This window comes from Columba livia, chromosome Z, assembly GCF_036013475.1.
Source record: "Columba livia isolate bColLiv1 breed racing homer chromosome Z, bColLiv1.pat.W.v2, whole genome shotgun sequence".
Classification (NCBI taxonomy): domain Eukaryota; kingdom Metazoa; phylum Chordata; class Aves; order Columbiformes; family Columbidae; genus Columba; species Columba livia.
The window spans coordinates 40,999,458-41,012,774 of NC_088642.1; the positions used below are offsets into that span (position 1 = coordinate 40,999,458).

The following is a 13,317-nucleotide window of genomic DNA, read 5'->3' on the forward strand; positions in this document are numbered from 1 at the left end:
AGTGAAACTGCTTATCATCCATACTCCTTCACTTCTATTGCTAGAAGTACATTTGGCTTCTGTATACAAACCTTCGAGGATGATTGGCAACAAACAGTGTTGTATCGTCATCCTCATCATCTTGCTCTAATGGGGTCAGTTCCATGTTTTCTATGTTTGTATCCAAAACTCCATATCTTCGGGTTTTTCTGTTTCGCCTTCTGAGCCTGAAATGTATTTTAAAATATTTAAGTTCTATAAATTAATCTCTAATTTCTATTGCAACTATGTAAGAAAACCATCCTTTAAAGTATATCTATACTGGTACTTATCATAAATTTTAAAAACCAATATATGTAAAGTGCATACACTTAGCTTTATGAAATATGGAGGTTGAACAATTCTAAGTGTCAAAAGTGTACATGAAATCATGAAGGATAATAAGAATGTCATCTATAGTTTTGTATGCAATTGCCCTCGTGAATACAAAAATCTTATACAGACACTTGGTAGATAAATGCCAGAGCTAGGTAGGAATACATGCAAAAGCTACTTCTAGCAGATCCTACAATGAGAAAAAAAATGTCTAGCTACATAATTTTTATGTGTTTTACGTGTCTCTATAGCACAGCAGATCAAATCAGAGGCAAACTCAACAAAGCGATTGCAGCCATGTAACACAAGTCATGAGTGACATTGAAACCCTTTATTATAATTTGTGAAGACTTTTATAGCTATCGAGTCAAAAACACTGTTTATAATTACACTTTGGAACAAGAGAGAACCTGTAGAGTCAATGTCTTCACAAAACATGGAAGGAAGAGGCAGTGATTCACATTTCAGGATTAAAGCACAGAACGCATCACAGATGAACAGACTGCATCTGCTTTTCTCACTTGCCATGGCTTCTCTGCATGGGCCTGGGTCTGATGTAAACCCCATGCACACTGAAACATTCCACTTCACTTCACAGAACTATTTCTATATACATCAAATATGCCTTGGTCAGGTTAAGGATGAGGAACCCAGATCACTAGCCCCTCAGCAAAAACTACACAAACACATCTGTTTACAAAATGCTGACAGGCACTTTTAGTTACTGTATACTAGTAAACGGCAGCTACCTGAAAGTTAACTTAAAAAAAAAAAATCTGCTTTCTAGGCATTTAGTGCTAAACTCAAAGGTGATAGTAGCCCTTCCTTTTAGAAACTCCAGAATTTACAAACCCAAGCTAGGTGCCTAGGAAAGGCGTTTACAAAATTCAGGAACTCCAATAATGGATATTTCAGAACTATTAATAAAAATTATTATTTATGTATAACATACTATGTATAATATATTATACTATTATTAGATTGTGCATAATCAGCTCTCTGCTCCACAGTGAGTCACCGCTTTAACTACTTGCTAAGAGATATCAAATACAATATCGAGACTTTCAGCTTCAGATTCTGTCCTGAACTCTGGTGTGCTTAAATAATATTTCTAATGTGCTTCTTGGAAAACCATTCACCTTTTCATGCCAAGGCAAATTTGAAAGAACACACAGGAGCATCCAGTCTTGGTTTAGACCATACTCCAGTGAATTAGACCTCCTTTTGCAACTAGGAAGAAAACTAAACCTTGTTAGGATGGGAAGGGTACAAAATACCTTTCTTCAAAGTGCTCCAACTTCTGATATTATAAAAAGAAATAATCACCATGATCATTTCCTCCACCCTCAACTATGATTTGAAACAACAGATTGTTTCAACAATCTGTTTCAAACAACAGCTGCTAGGTGCTTTAGCACAACTTCAAGTACCTAACTTTATTGTTTAAAGGTAAGGCAAATAAAAAAGGTGCAAATTTCACCTTTCAGTTCAAGTTCCTTCCATTTTCTTCCCTCATTTCATCGAGCCTTTGGTCCTCAACATAGAATCATAAAACATGCTGAGTTGGAAGGGACCCATGACGATCATCGAGTCCAACTCCTGTCCCTGCATATGACAACCCCACAGTTCACACCATGTGTCTGAGGGTGTTGTCCAGTCTCTTCCTGAACACTGTCAGGCTTGGGGCCGTAACACCTCCCTGGAGAGCCTGTTCCAGTGGTCCACCACCATCTGGGTGAAGATCTTCCTCATGTTCAACCTAAACCTCCTCTAGCACATATTCCTGCCATTCCCTAGGGTTCTGTCATCGGTCACTAGAGTGATCAGTGCCTACCATTCCTTCTCCCCTTGTAAGGAGGCTGTAGACAGCAATGAGGTCTCCCCTCTTAGTGTCCTATTCTCCAGGCTGAACAAACCAAGTGACTTTAGCCGCTCCTCATACGACTTCCCTCCAAACCCTTCACCAACTTCATAGCCCTCTTCTGGACTGGTCACTGGTCATCATCCCGACATTACCCCATTTACTATAAGCCTTTAAGCCCAACCTGTCAGCCAACAGCTCTCCCACTTTACCCAGATGTATGCTGGACATGGTCCAGGAGGATACTGTGAGAGACAATATCAAAGGCTTTACTGAAATCCAAAAAGATCACATCAACAGACTGCTCTTGGCCAAAAAGGTGGGTAACCTTGCCATAGAAAGTTGGCCAAGCAGGACTTTGCCCTCATGAACCTGTTCTGGATGGGACCAATGATTGCACTGCCATTCAGATGTTTATCAATAGTTCCCAGAATAATCTTCTCCATAATTTTGAGGCAGAGTAGTGAGGCTGACAGGCCTGTAGCTCCCAAGGTCATCTCTGTTGCCCTTCCTGTAGACTGGGACACTGTTTGCCAGCTTCCAGTCAATTGGGACCTCTCCACACTCCCAGAAGTGTTGAAAAATCAGGGAGAGAGCTCTCGCTATGACATCAGTCAGCTCTTTAAGTACCACTGGATGAATTATATCAGGGTACATAGACTTTTAGGCATGCAGCTGAAGCAGCAAATCCCATGCAATTTCTGGACTGACTGGGAGTTTATTGTTCTTGCAACCATTGTGTAACAGCCTTGAAGTGCACCCCATCCTTTGCAAAACAAAGGACCCATTAATGGTATATGTTATGCCTTTTTTTGTAACTTCTGACAGCAATAAAGTGCTGTGGAGATAGCACTTGTGTCTATTTCTTCATGGTCTTGCAAAACAAAGGCATACATTTTTGAGATCAAGACAATTAGCAGCGTTTGTGAAGGTCCTAGTCCTCATTCCTGGTTAAGTGAGCTGGAACCAAGGCAGGGTCATTCAGCAATGACTGATCACTAGGAGGAATCATGAACCACCAGCTACCTACCCCTAGAGGACAAAACAACTCACGTCTAGGCACTTTTGAGACCACTGGCAAGACCACCGATCTATTTCCGGAACAATCTCCTTAATTAGCATGAAAAGCTAGCAGAGGGAAGAGATGAGCCACCCTCTCCTCTCTCACATGCAAATGGACTAAAGCATAAAAATGCCTCACTCCAGACATATGTGTGTGTGTGTGTGTGTGTGTGTGTGTGTGTGTGTGTGTGTGTGTGGTGTGATGGGCTGCACAGCATTATTGGCGACTGATCATACCCATCACCCTGAAGTTTCACCGCATCCCCCCACCAGAGCTACAGAGACTGTCGGTGGACCAATGAGTGGTGAAATCTTACCTTTCTTCTCATATCTTACTCTCTCTCTCTTTTCTCTTTCCTTCTAAGTTTATTCTTCTGGGCACTTAAGGGTAATATCATTTTTGTCTTGTTGAAGTCTTGCTAAGCTTTATGATATAGTTACAAACTTTTGCCAAGACACTATTTGCTGTAAATCCACCGAGTTTTAAGTAAATTCATTATTTTATTGAACATCGAGTAATTGCCATTACTCTAAGTTACACGCATTCACTGTAATTCCACTGAGTTTTTAGTAAGTCTGTGACTTAATTGAACCTCTCAAGTAACAGTCATTACTCCAGGTTACCACACAAAGCATTCAAAAGTTAACTCTGCCCTCACCCCACTGAGCGGGACAAGACACATGATTCTCTAGCCCAGGGTTATGGGGGCCCCAAGTCCATCTTTGGTGTTGAAGACGAAGGCAAAGAAGGCATTAAACATTTTGGCTTTGTCTATGTCCCTGTTTATAAGGTGACCATGCTCATCAAGTAATAGGCCAACATTATTTCTGGTTTGCCTTTTGCTATTAACATATTTGAAAAGCCCTTTTTATTGTCCCTCACTGTACTGGCCAACTTCAATTCTAATTGAACTTTGGCCACACAAATTTCCTCCCTAGAGTGGTGAGCAGCATCTCTGTAGTCCTCCCATGACATCTGGCTTTGCTTTCACTAACCATATACTTTCTTTTTTCACCATAGTTCAAGAAGATCCCTGCTCAGCCTAGCTGGCTTTTTGCCTCACCTGCTAAATTTTCAACATTTTGGAATTGCCTGGTCCTGTGCTTTTAGGAGATGGTACTTAAAAAGCAACCAACACTGATGGACCCCAGCACCTTCAAAAGCTTCTTCACAGAGAACCTAAGTAGTTCTCTGAGCAACCTTAAGTCTGCTCTCCTCATATCCAGAGTTGAGGTCTTGCTGTGAGTTTTCCTCCTATTAGTATACATTTTGAACTTGACTGCTTCATGGTCGCTGTGGCCAAGGCAGCCACCAATTGTCACTTCACCTACAAGATCCTCTCTATTAGTTAGTATCAAATCTAGGAAGGCACTTTTCCTGGTTGGTTGCCTTAGTACCTGTACAAGAAGTTACTGTCCAGATGCTTTAGTAGTCTTATGGACCTGTTTGTGCCAGCTGTGTGATATTCCCAGCTGACATCTGGCAAGTTGAAGTCCTCCATAAGGACAAGGGCAGATGACTTGGAGGCTTTGCTTAGTTCTTTAAAGAATAACTCATCAGTGTTGTCATCCTGGCTGGGTGGCCTATGGTAGACTCCCACGATGACATCCACTTTGTCTGAACCCTTAATCCCCACCCAAAGGCTCTCAACTTTGCCACGACCAGCTGCCAGCTCCATGCACTCCAGCCCCTTCACTACATAGAGTGCCACCCCCCTGCCTCTCCCTTCTGAATAGCCTGTAGCCATCTGTCATGGCACACCAGTCACAGGACTCATCTCACCAGGTTTCACTAATGCCAATTATATCATACCCAGGGAACTCGGCCAAGGCTTTTAGTTCATCTTGCTTTTTCCTCATGCTGTGTGCATTAGCGTAGAAGCACTTCAAGTGTGGTTCATTGTGCCCTTCACTTCGTGGTGCAGTCTGAGGAATCTCACTGTAAGACAGCTCCTCAAGCTTCGTTGTCATCCCACTGTTCATCACTGACTGGCCTGGTACTGCTCCCTTGCCCCTTCCAATCTAGTTTAAAGCCCTACCCATCAGCCCTGCTAGCTCCCAAGCAAAAATCCTTTTCCTCTCCTGTGACTGGATGTCAGTAAACAGATTAGTCAAAAAACTAAAACTAAAAGTATAGTGGAAATGCTTATGCAATATACATGTGTGGTCATAACTATGACACTAGAGCAGTGTCAATCACTGCTAACAAAAACTAACTTAAAACCTTTTACCCTATGACTGTTAGGAAGAAAACATAGGACAAAATCCCCATTTCATTAAAGCTAGTAATGTTTTCTATATAATTTTTTATCTTTGTAGTTACTAAGGATACCTTGAGGTCTAAAATTATAAAGTTATGAAAATTTAAAATTTAAATTCAAAAGTATTTTAAAAATTAATGTTATATTTCTACATGCTCAACCCTGATCCCTCCTCAAATACAACTAATAGTAGTAGAGGAATCCAAAACAGATATTATCTGACTAACATCAGAGATGGCATAGATAGTAGTGTTACACCAAGAGCTTAATCAGAGAAACTAATAAGTGTTGGTGTAAAAAAAAACAAACAAACCCACACACAAGGCAGAAAGTATGCTAAGAAAATGAGAACTGAAATAAAACAACAGGTCAAGTTAAAAGAATATCCAGTGCCTAAAGAAACATAAAACTACAAGGGACTTGAGAGGGTGGGAAGAGTTCAACTCCACAGAGCAAGGTAAAAAACAGTCACTACGTAGCATGGGACCTTCTTTTGCAGGGGGACACAATTCCAAAACTGACTGCTTACAGAAATCTCAAAATCTCAGTCATCTATGGCAGTTAAATATTAGCTTAAATCCCAGAACTTCCTTATACAAAAAGGTATTCTCAATTAAATGTCTGTAAGTTTTATGAATGCTCATCTTCTGTACCAAATACAAACCACTACTGAACACATCTGCACCAAGCAGTGGCAGAAGAACCATTAAAGAGCTAAAAGTAATAGGGCAAGATATCTTACATGAAAGAATTTTCACTTTTACACAAAGTCTTGACAACTCACTGATTTAGTTTTGTGTAACAACACAGTGATAGTGTGTATCTTGAAAAACTGCTATATTTTCAGTGTCAAATACTATTTCAATTGAAAGAGGTAAACTTCCTTCAAGGAACGTGACAGTTCAAACACAATTCTTAACTGAATTTGATACCAAGTAAAAGAGGCACAGCAATACTTGCTCTTAATTCCACCCAGAAAATGAATTTAGCACAATAATTGCGTGAAATATTTTTTACAAGGACCCTTCTGTGTATTTTCTGTGTAGAATGTAGCATTGTAGGATTTGCAGGATAATGGTTGCTTATAAGCTGATGTAACTTAAACAGCCACCAAATAACATTTTAAGGAACATCTGAACAAAGGAGATGTAAACATAACCTGAAACAACCTATTATGTCCTTAGACTTTACCAGAGAGGAAAAAAACCCACTGTATACATTAGAGGAAAACCTAGCCAAACAAAAGGAAAATAGATTTTTTGCTTTCTTCTCAAACAGGTGGATTTCAATTCTAACAATCATAGATAAAAGCTAGTGGTATTAATCAAGTCTGTAAATGCTTTCCAAAAAGTTCAAAACTTCCTCATTCTACTGTCATGATTCCAATCCATGCACATTCAAGAAACTTAAATTACATTTAAAAGGCTGGGATAAATACATATTGTACTAGTGCCATGAGTGAAGTTCCACTCTAGGATCATAATCAGCAATACCTTTTCCTAAAAGAAGATTGACAAATACAGCAGCACTGATCTAACAGCATTACTCAGATTAAAAGATTGACCAGGATTCACAATACATATATCAAACTTCTATCATGATTACACACATCATATATGGCATACTTACTGCAAAGTGCAAGCTTAACATCTAAATATGTCTAAATGCTAAAAACAAATGTTAGAACAAAATGACATTTTCCTGTAGTAATTTCCACCTATGTAAGAGAAGAACAAACAAGCTGTATTACACTATCTTAATCCACCCAGGTGTAAGGTGCTACCCTTGCTGAAAGTCACAAACACTTTAAACAAGATCAGTTCAATGAAGTAGCAATTGCTAATCACCCTGTCTTTTTAAGTAAAGTGTCTTTCTACAATTTCTACTTTAGAAGATTCTGAGAAGTATGTACCAAGGAAATCATAGCTCTCCCATCACCTCAACCTACAGACAAGTCTTAATTATGGGCCAGTATATGCTTTCTCAAAAGTGAAACTCAGATTTTCTTGCTCAATGATTCCAAAGACAGACTACTCAGATTTTCTTGCTCAATGATTCCAAAGACAGACTACTTTCAAATAGGTGGATAAGTTATACGAAACACAGCACAGCAAAAGTATCATGAAGATTTCAGTAACAGTCTGTGTGACAGAACTAAGTTTTACCTGTCCCAAAGTTGACCCAGTGCTTGGAAAGTTACATCCTAAAGTTTTTGCATATCTTGTGTTTTATGAAATACAGTATAGTTACTTTACTTTCTGCGCTAATGCACATTTTAAACTAAATAACTTTTTCCTGAACTATGAGCTATGTCCACTACAAAAGGTATTCCTATAAAGTTTTTCTTGAAGTTAACTGAGCTTTTCTTCTTCAAAAGGCATGCGTGAGCTACATCTGTCACACCTATGAAAGACATTCAGTAATCACCCTTCAAAAGGCTTAAGTGACTTCCTGTAAATTTGTTTTAAACTAAAATCATGACACGTAGTTCACATAAACATATTTTGGATGCCTTACTTAGCATGATTTCTCTAAAAAATTAAGGCCATTTCACCTCATCTGCTACACCTGTTCTCCCATCATCTCAGAAAGACTGAAGATTTAAGGCCATGCGCTTCTTCCTACATAAACACAGAATAAGACCTTTGTCTGCAATAGGTTAAGAAAACAAACAAACAAACAATTAAAAAAAAAAGGCCACCTCTCCAGACAGAGTAATAGGAAGAAAAACCAAAAAGACGTATGAATTGTAAATCTAGCCTTTCTGTGCATCATGAAGGGCAATCACACACATAAGGTATTTTATGTAAGTATCAAAACTAAGAAGCGAAAAGGGCAATACAACTATACTAGTAGACTGAACAAGGTATCACTGTGTCTTTCTCTTATTCCTAGCCCCAATGGATTGGTTGTATGATCCTGGTGTTTCATATCTTATTCTTTGCAAATCTGTTATAAAAGGAGTTTGATATATACCAGAATTAAAACCCATAAAAGCTAAAAACTTCTATTTAAATTGGCAGAATCAGCTATTGCAGCGGAACAAGTGTGCGCAAGCAAGACCTCCAATCCAATGGAATCTAGAAAAGACTAAGGCTTCACTACAATAAAAACCTTTTCCACTAATGTGACTGGAGAAATCCAAAAAACAGTAACAGCACCAACAGAAAACAAAAACAAACAAACCTTCCTACTCAAAGAGTGGTAAAACACAGAAACATGTGGCCCAGAGAGGTTGTAGAATCTGCATCATTAGAGATATTCAAAACTCAAACGTACAAAAGCTGAGCAACCTACTGGAAATGGCCCTGCCATGAGCAGAAAATTAAACTAGAGCTGCGTGTCAGCCTCTGCCACCCTATGATTGCCCATTTCAGTTGTCACAACCACTGACAATACCTCCCAAACTAAACTTCTAAATGTTGTATCAGCTTACACAAAATTTTTATAACATGTATTTTCAGGGCACCATCTTCAATGAAAGTCATATGGCTCTGAAAACACAAAAGACTGAAGGCTGCTCAAGAATGATCTGTAGGAGCCACGGCGCATTCAAGACATCCTAGGTTACCTGGACTGCATGTCTTAGTACGTGCCTCACACAGACCACTGTCTTTCAGCTATCTTCCTGGAATAAATTATGATGGGAGTAGATGCACCAACCACCACTACATCTAACTACAATGAAAAGTACATAAAGAACTTGCTGCATAATGAATGTGCTTTATACATAATCACACATTTGGACCTTGCCCAGAAGAGTTCACAGTTGAAGCATGACAGAGAGCAAGTAAAACTGCAAGGACAACAAAACACAGTGACAAACACTGTAATTAATTTTAAAAGCACATAGACTTATACAGTCAATAGATTCCATAAGAAATATAAAGGCAGGTGACTGGTAGTGCCAACTTCGTAAGGGCCATTTTGTTAAGCATAAAGTAGAGTAGTTTACTTAAACAGAAAGCACAAAAGAAAGATGTTTAGTGACAAAGAAGGCGCTATAGGCACATTCAGTAGCACAGTGAGACAGAAGTTTGCCAACAGGACAAAAAATAACCCACAGAATGTACAAAATCAAGATTCAGGTGGACTGACTAGTAGTGACAACTCCACTTGAAAAGAACAGGAGGGAGCCAGGAAAGGCCCAGCACTGATCAGGGCTATCACTGCAGCGAGCAGAGCCTGACTCGGCACCTTTCCATCCAGATGCGAGGCGGAAGCGACACCAGGAGTTTCACAGAGGCCTCAGTCAGCGGGGACAGGCCCTGCCCGCCGGCCCCGACCCGGGACCGTGGCCCTACTCCACGGCTACTCCACCCGCTGGCGCGAGCAGAGCGCGACCCCGCCCACTCAGCGCGCGCGACGCACCCCGAAGGGCCGGAGGGGGCAGCAGCGGTCGCCCTACAGCCCGCTCCCCGCGGCAGCGCGCCAGCCGGCGCTCTCACCGGACGGTCTGGATCACGAAGTAGACGATGAGGGCGGCGCTGGCCAGCAGCAGCACGGACAGAGCGCGCTGGGTCATGGGCTGGCCCTGCTCGGGCGGCGCCGACACCTCGGCCAGGCGGCTGCTGCTGCTTCGCGTGGCGCCCACGTCGGCCACCTCTGTGGGGCGCGGGGAAGCGGCGGCGACACTGTCGGGGGAAGGGGCCGCCGCCGCAGCCTCCCGGCAACGGACAGCCAACAGCAGGCCCGCCAGGAGCCAGGCCAGCGGCGGCGGCGGCCACATGTCACCTTCTCCTGCCGGCGCGGCCCCCGAGCTCGCTGCCGCGCGGCACACGCTAAGCGCGAACGTGCCCTTCCGCGCTCTGACCGCCGGAAGCGGAAGCGCTGGCACCCAGCACTCCCCGCTACCATGGAGGCGCCGGCGGGCAGCCCGCCCCACTCCGCTGCGATCACGTGCGGGCGGGGCGGGGCCCGGCGTGAGCGGGAGTGCGGATTGGCGGGGGTGGGCTTCCCTCGCCTCCGGGGATTCCACAGTCCCCCAAACGACCCCCTGACTGCCCGCTGGGAGCGGCGTTGAAGCTGCTGTGCGTGTGACCAGGCTCGTCAGCTGCCGGTCCGCGTGTCTCTGCGGGACAACGGCTGCGTGGGCTGAATGGGTGGGTGGGTGGGAGAGTTGGCTGCAGGCGGTGGCACCCGCAGCTGCCTGCCCTGCTTTCCGCCTCTTGGGCGGCATTCTGCCTTTCAAAGTTTGAACTCCACAGTCTCTCTGGGCAGCCTGTTCCAGTGCTCTGGCACCCTCAAAGTAAAGAAGTTTCTCCTCATGTTTGGACGGAACCTCCTGTGCTTCAGTCTCTCCAAGTTGCCCCTCATCCTATTGTTGGGCACCACTGAAAGAGTCTCAAGTTTTCAATAAAAGCACATTCAAGAATGGTTCAGCTCTTCTAACAATCCTTTAAAATAGTGAAGAATATTTTTTTACTAAATTACCGAACAAGGTGTGGAAGTGATTTACTGTGAGGCAAGCTTGAAGTCTATGGAAAGATGTCAGTTTCATATGTAAAATGCATTAAGAGCACACAAAAATAATAATGGATGCTGCACTGGATTACAATTTCAGACAAATCCTCATCTGAGATGAGCAGTGAAGCAGAAAAGTTATAAAAGTGACACTCTGTCAGAAACAGAATTTCTGTAGTCCCAGCCACATACCACTAATGCATCAGGGATCAAGTAGTAATGTAATTTCTGAGCTGCAACATGTCAACATTTACAACAGTTATAGAGATACAATATATCCTCCTCATGTAAACAGTGATTGGTTTGGCTGCTATGTTCATGCAACCACTTCATCAGATAAAAACCTCCATGAGTAATCTCAATACATGTAGTGTGTAAGAAGAATTCTTGCATCTTCTTCAAATTAATATTTTTAAATCATAAACAGATGCTGTGCAAGGGGGTGGGGGGAAAGTCTGTGAGCTAATCTAGTCATCTTTCTAGTGGCTTGTTAAACATCCTGCCAGGTTTTGAATTTAAGATGTTTACTACCTTCAGGACATACCCTTCGAAGTGCACTAATTATATTCTTGTATTTAACCTAGACTGATAAGTAACATCTAGATAGCCTGCAGGATATATGCACACATATGGTAGATACATACACAATTCTTCTTCTATTCAGGGAAGAATGACTAGTATGATTTAGTAGAGAATTCAGCTTTCAGTACATATGAGGTGGACAGCTGATGTATTTCTCTTTTGTCCTGGTTTTATGCTACTATAATCACCAGCTTCAATGTGTATGTGTACACACATGCATTTTATGTATATATATATGAGAAGCACAAGTCCATGTGCAAGGCAGAGCTTCAAGAAGAGTCTTAATTGCATTTGCATTGTAAACAGTCAGTACAGTCTGCATACCTTAATTTCTGACTAGTAGATCAGTAGAGTGTCTGGGATAGAGTCAGAGCAGGTGAGGAAAAACACATTGCAAAAGGAAATCAATATACCTTTCTCACACAGCCAGTTCTACATATAAGAAAAGCAGAAATGTAAGGTATCTCAGAGTTTTAGTGGTTTAAGTGTAATTTAGATATTATCCAGGTTTGACAGATTGGGGAACACACTAAAGTCACTCTTGAAAATCTGCTGTGAACCCTAGAATGGTTGTCTAGAATGGTGATGGGATATTAGTCTACATTTCTAAGATTGTCATCTATTCACTCTTACAACTACCCTGTTTCTAGCACTAGCATCTCTCCTATTATTTTCATTTTGCTACTCTTTCCCAGTCTTCCCTGTATGCTTCCTCATACCAATCTCTTGATTTTTAATGAGTTTCATTGTCCTGAATATGTTATCCATTTTCACATGATACATCAGTTATCAGGGCTTATTAAAGGGCTGTAAACTAGATTTGAAGGGGGAAGAGGAGAAAACTGTGTGTGGCACAGATAAACCTAAGCACACCATATCAGCAGTTGAAGGAAGGGATGCTAGTGAGGCCCTTCAGTCTGTTGACCTGGTGGAGGGAGGGTATGGAGAGCCATGTGGTAGAAGAGATACAAAGGCTATAGATATGTTAGAAACTGTGGAAGCACTTGAGGATGGCCTTGAAGGAATTTTGATTTCTCACCAGAAAAGGGTGGCAGGATCTGTGGCCCAGCTGAAGTGCATCTATAGAGATGCACGCAGCATGGGCAGCAAACAAAAAGAGGTGGAAGCCATTGTGCGCAGAAAAACTATGATATAGTTGCCATCACAGAAATATAGTGGGACAACTCCAGCAACTGGAGTGGTGCATTAGATGGCTATAAACTCTTCAGAAGGGACAGGCAGGGAAGGGGAGGAGGTGGCATAGCCCAATATGTCAGGGAGTCTTTTGATTGTCTGGAGCTTGATGAGGGTGATTATAAGATTGAGTGTCTATGAGTGAGAATCAAGGGGAAGGGCAACAAGGCACATGTCCTGGTGGGGGTGTGTTACAGACCACCCAACCAGGAAAAAGAGGCAGATGAATTATTTTGCAGGCAGCTGGGAGAAGTCTCCCATTCGCTAGCCCTTGTTCTTATGGAGAACTTCAGCCTACCAGATGTCTGCTGAAGAAACAGCAGAGAAGAGAGGAAGAGTCTAGGAGGCTCCTGCAGTGCATGGAAGACAACTTCCTGACAGAGCTGGTTAGTGAGCCTACTAGGGAAGAAGCTCATTGGTAATGTGTCGGTTGGAGGTTGCTTAGGGCATAGGGATCATGAAATGTTTGAGTTTTCTATTCTTGGAGAATATTCTTGGGGAAGGGCAGTGTGCAGAACTCATACCTTAGACTTCTGAAGG

The 13,317-nt window shown here is 42.2% G+C and overlaps 1 protein-coding gene across 11 annotated transcripts in view; it reads right to left on the reverse strand.

Annotated features, from left to right (window-relative positions):
• The window catches only part of FAM174A (family with sequence similarity 174 member A), a 95,864-nt gene extending 85,494 nt beyond the window's left edge, over positions 1 to 10,370 (reverse strand). For 7 of the 11 annotated variants that reach the window (XR_010468860.1, XM_065045504.1, XM_065045503.1 and 4 more), the window contains exons 1-2: positions 9,987 to 10,369; positions 72 to 206 (exon numbers count right to left, since the gene is read on the reverse strand). Coding sequence is in view for 9 of the 11 variants with exons in the window: in XM_065045504.1 (XP_064901576.1) it covers positions 72 to 206; positions 9,987 to 10,267 (416 nt within the window). In the remaining 2 variants the exon portion in view is untranslated. Of the gene's footprint in view, positions 1 to 71; positions 207 to 9,986 lie in introns of all 11 variants that reach the window. The other 4 variants (XM_065045507.1, XM_065045498.1, XM_065045506.1 and 1 more) reach the window with 4 other exon arrangements.
• Between the last annotated feature and the right edge of the window lie 2,947 nt (positions 10,371 to 13,317).